The sequence below is a fragment of the Hippocampus comes genome, unplaced genomic scaffold, assembly GCF_001891065.2.
Source record: "Hippocampus comes isolate QL1 unplaced genomic scaffold, H_comes_QL1_v1.1 scaffold156, whole genome shotgun sequence".
NCBI classification, from domain to species: Eukaryota; Metazoa; Chordata; class Actinopteri; order Syngnathiformes; family Syngnathidae; genus Hippocampus; species Hippocampus comes.
The window spans coordinates 3,922,423-3,926,731 of NW_017805744.1; the positions used below are offsets into that span (position 1 = coordinate 3,922,423).

Sequence of the window (4,309 nt, forward strand, 5' to 3'; positions counted from 1 at the left end):
TGGTGTTGGTGTGTGTGTGTGTGTGTGTGTGTGTGTGTGTGTGTGTGCGCGCGAGCGATTGATTGATGTGATCTCACCGTGTGGTGCTGCAGCAGTGCATCAAGATGTCACATGACCACACATGCACATGTTTCGTGACAAGTACATGTGTGTGTTACTGATTTTCGCTATTAAAACAGTACATGTGAGTTGGCAATGTCAAGGTTTGTAAATGTGTGTGATTGTTTCATGTGAGCATGCAAATTAGCAAGAGAGAATAGGGTGATCGTATAAGCGCAATTTCATCACTTGTAATAGTATAGTGCACACTGCTGTGTGTGTGTGTGTGTGTGTGTGTGTGTGTGTGTGTGTGTGTGTGTGTGTGTGTGTGTGTGTGTGTGTGTAAATAATACAGTGCACTTCCTGATCGCCTGTCAAAATGACTGAAGGTTCAGGTGACCTCTTCCAGGTGTCCCTGAGCCTCATCCTATTAAAGACATTCGTAATTGAAGGCCACTTGACAGTGATAATGACGATGAAGAGTTCGTTTTTGATATAGCCTCACTTTCCTGCCAACATGTCAGGGAGAAAGTAACATTTGTTTCGAGCTCTTGGCAAGAGTGCAGACAGCCACTCAGCAAAATGCTAATTCCATGCTACTCGATGACATCATCGCTGCCAGACTTTTTAATACCGAGATGGCGACTAAATTGCAAGGACACTGTGTCATTGGCGAACTGATCATGAGATTAGCAGTGCTTGTGTGCATGTGTGTGTAAAAAGAAGACAAAAACAATTAAAAAGAGTTCAAATCAGCATGTTATCAGATTACAAGGGTTAAAGTAAGATCCCTGTTGATCTGAAACGTTAACCTGACGTCAAAGAAGGCTTGTTCAGCAGCCGTTTGACCTCTGTCCAGCTCAGTTAAACACATTCCCACAAGTCCGGTCTGGAGCACACTAATATGCCAATACGACATTCCCCAGTAAATAGTGGGCTCATTTTTCTGCCATATTCCATTCATATTGTACTTAGTCCGATTCTGACTATTTTATTCACTCTGACGCCCGTGCACAACTCTGAGACCCGGTGTGTTCTGAGAGGTATGGCATCTGATCCAAAGGTTTAGCTTTGCACAAGACACTGCCATTTTTCCTGAGCTGAGTGGGTGTTTAGCAACCACCAAGTGGGCCGGTGCTCGAGTAATGAGTGTCAAATATATGTCACGACGCCGCCGAGTTCAAATCCACTTGTCCAAGCATGCCCTTTGCCTTTCAAAGGCTATTACATGAGAATGACGAACCACATCCAGTAGATCCATCCATCCATGACAAACTTTAACCATGTCACAGACTTGTGGAAAAAATAGAATTCGATGGCATGGAACCTTAAAATAAATACAAGAACAGCATTTTTTTTTTTAAAAATCACAAACCAGTCAAAAACCAAGAACACTCCAATCGTCAAAAACAAGTAACAAAATGGTTAATAATTAGCTAACAATGGTTTAAACAAAAAAAAAAAAAAGTTAAAAATAAACAAATAAAGCCCAAAACAGTAAAAAAAAAAAAAAAAAAAGATTGGCATCTCTAATTTACAGTGACATATGCTATACACATTTTTTTCATGTGCCTGGTGTGCCTACAGGTGTTTGCGGCTTATGGTTTCACGGCACGAGGGAACCACGAAGTTTCTGTGGCGGCAGGAGAGCCGGTGCGCGTACTTGAGCCTCACGACAAGCGGGGCAACCGCGAGTGGAGCCTGGTGGAGGTGCGAGGCCGACAGAGGGGCTACGTGCCCTCCAACTACCTCGCCGTGGCTCCCATCGCGGGCGCGTTGGCCAACCAACAGCCATTCTGCTAGCACATCTGTGGTGGCACTTCCTATGCAAGATGTTGTCAACCGTGAAGAAATAGATGCTTGTAAAAGGCACACCGGTTTACAACTAGTAGAACCACGTCCAGAACCAGATTTAAAAAAAAAGAACTTAAAAACAGTCAAAAGGAAAGAAAAATATAAATGGTAAAAATCATGAAAATGCAGCCACAACCAAGTCAATACCAGTCAAAATGCAAGTGGATGCACTGTCAGGTCAAAAAAAAGAACAATTCAAAAACAGACAAGAACCAGGTCCCAAAAAAAAAAGACTTTTTTATTCCTTTAGCTAACTGCTAGCTTTGTTCTGGACTATTCTTGTTTATTTATTATTTTCTTCGATCAAAACCTTTTGTTGGTTGTTTTTGACTGCATCTTGACTGAGTATTTGACTTGGTTCTTGACTGCAATTTGACTTCCTTTTTGATTGTTCTTAGATTGTGTCCATATCGCACCGAATTGTACAAGGTATTTCCCCCTAACACATCCTCAGTGGAGTCGGCAGGCTGATTGTGTGTTGTTAACGAGCTAGCAGCTACACTGGCGTCACTGCATGGACACTGAAGGACCTATGCTGTTTGTTGCCATGGAGATGGTCTCACTCAATGCCAGTTACAGGACTGTGAAGGGACGACGCTATGGGATGTCGATGAAATGAAGGCTTTTTGTCTTCTCTGTGCATTTTTGTCCTTGTTTTGTTTTTTTTTTTGTTTTTTTTAAGAAGGACTTTTAATATCATTGCCTAAAGACGTGTCAGCATTTGGTAGGACTGAAACTGTAAATACAGTGGTGCCTTGAGATATGAGGGATCGACTCGGGAGTTTTTCGCGATAGTCGTTAGGTCAACTTTTTGTTTTGACGCGAGAGCACAAACTTGAGACAACAACGTCAGTTTGCCAAATAGTCAACAATTCATCATTAAGCGGTTTCCAGCTATTTAATGCCACTCCCAGATGAAGCTTACTGTCAAAGTAAACATAAATCTAAGAATGTTTACATTGTGTATTTACAACAACCACATAGCTTAAATATATCCATCCATCCATTTTCTGAACCGCTTTAGCCTCACGAGGGTCGCAAGGCTTGCTGGAGCCTATCCCAGCTGTCAACGGAGAGTAGGCGAGGTTCACCCTGAACTGGTTGCCAGCCAATTGCTGGGCACACATAGACAAACAACCATTCGCGTTCACAATCACACCTAGGGACAATCTAGAGCACTGGTGTCAAACCCAAGGCCCGGGGGCCAGATCTGGCCCGCCAGGTCATTTAATGTGACCTGCAAAAGCAAATCATGTGTGTCAACTTGCTAAAATCTGTACTGAAATGTCAAATTGTCATGTGTAATAAATAACATTGAGATTTTTTGTAACCCAGTTTACACTCACTTGTACAATAATTGAACAAACTATTAGAAGTGACTTGACTGATTTCAAAACTAATAATCTATTCATTTGTTGTGTACAAGTAATTATTTTGTGGTTTCAGTCTCATAACGGCCCTCTGAGGGAAGACGTAACTCCCAATTGGCCTGCGACGAAAATGAGTTTGACACCCCTAATCTAGTGTGTTCAATTAATGTACTGTGCGTGGTTTTGGAATGTGGGAGGAAACCGGAGTATTCGGAGAAAACCCACACGGGCACAGGGAGAACATGCAAACTCCACACAGGAAGGCTGGGGCCCGGAGTCAAACCCTGGACTTCTGCACTGTCAGGCAGACATGCTAACCAATCATCCACTGTGACGCTAGCTTCAGTCTGTGTGACTAAATTCTAACAAACTATACTAGATGCCATTGACATACAGTAATCCCTCGTTTATCATGGTTAATGCGGACCAAAACCACCCGCGATATATGAAAATCCGCGAAGTAGTGACCCCCCAGTATAGGTACATGTACATTAGGGTGGTCCATTTTGGAAAAGTTTGTCGGATTCGTCGGGCCGGGTCGGAAATCTTGTCGATACTATGACACAAGGATGTGTGCAAAATTTTATTCCGATCGGATAATTTTATCCCGTCCCGCAGAGCGACCAAAGTTTCCCCTATGGAAAGAATGTTACGGGGCTGAATGGTAGTACGGTTTCTCCCATACAGTAAGGATTTTGTTTTGCTCAGTTCGCACTTGCAATAATTCAAAGACGGAAGACAGGAACGCATGTATTGCAAAAAAGGCAACCGTGGTTATCCTTCAACACTGGTGAGATTGTTGGTCCATGTTAACTGGTCCATCTGTCTATCTGTCCATCTGTCTATAATGTCCATCAACACTAGTGACACTGTTAGACCGCAAAAAAAAAACGAAATCCGCCGTGCGTGCCATCCCATGCCTACTTCGCGCACGGGTGCAACGCCCGGTGTCGCTCCACGACCTGCAGAAGGTGCTGTCGCTGTTCCTCGTCGCGCGTGATGGCGCCGCAGAACGCGCTGATGAGGGCGACGCCCCTCTCCGCAAA

The 4,309-nt window shown here is 43.6% G+C and overlaps 1 protein-coding gene across 4 annotated transcripts in view; it reads left to right on the forward strand.

Annotated features, from left to right (window-relative positions):
* arhgef37 (Rho guanine nucleotide exchange factor (GEF) 37) overlaps positions 1-4,309 on the forward strand; it is a 42,859-nt gene that overhangs the window by 17,951 nt on the left and 20,599 nt on the right. For 3 of the 4 annotated variants that reach the window (XM_019884019.1, XM_019884020.1, XM_019884018.1), the window contains one exon: positions 1,627-1,951. The exons of the other annotated variant lie outside the window; for it this stretch is intronic. In XM_019884019.1, the coding sequence (XP_019739578.1) occupies positions 1,627-1,842 (216 nt within the window). In that variant the 3' untranslated portion in view covers positions 1,843-1,951. Of the gene's footprint in view, positions 1-1,626; positions 1,952-4,309 lie in introns of those variants that run through there. 4 annotated transcript variants of the gene reach the window in all.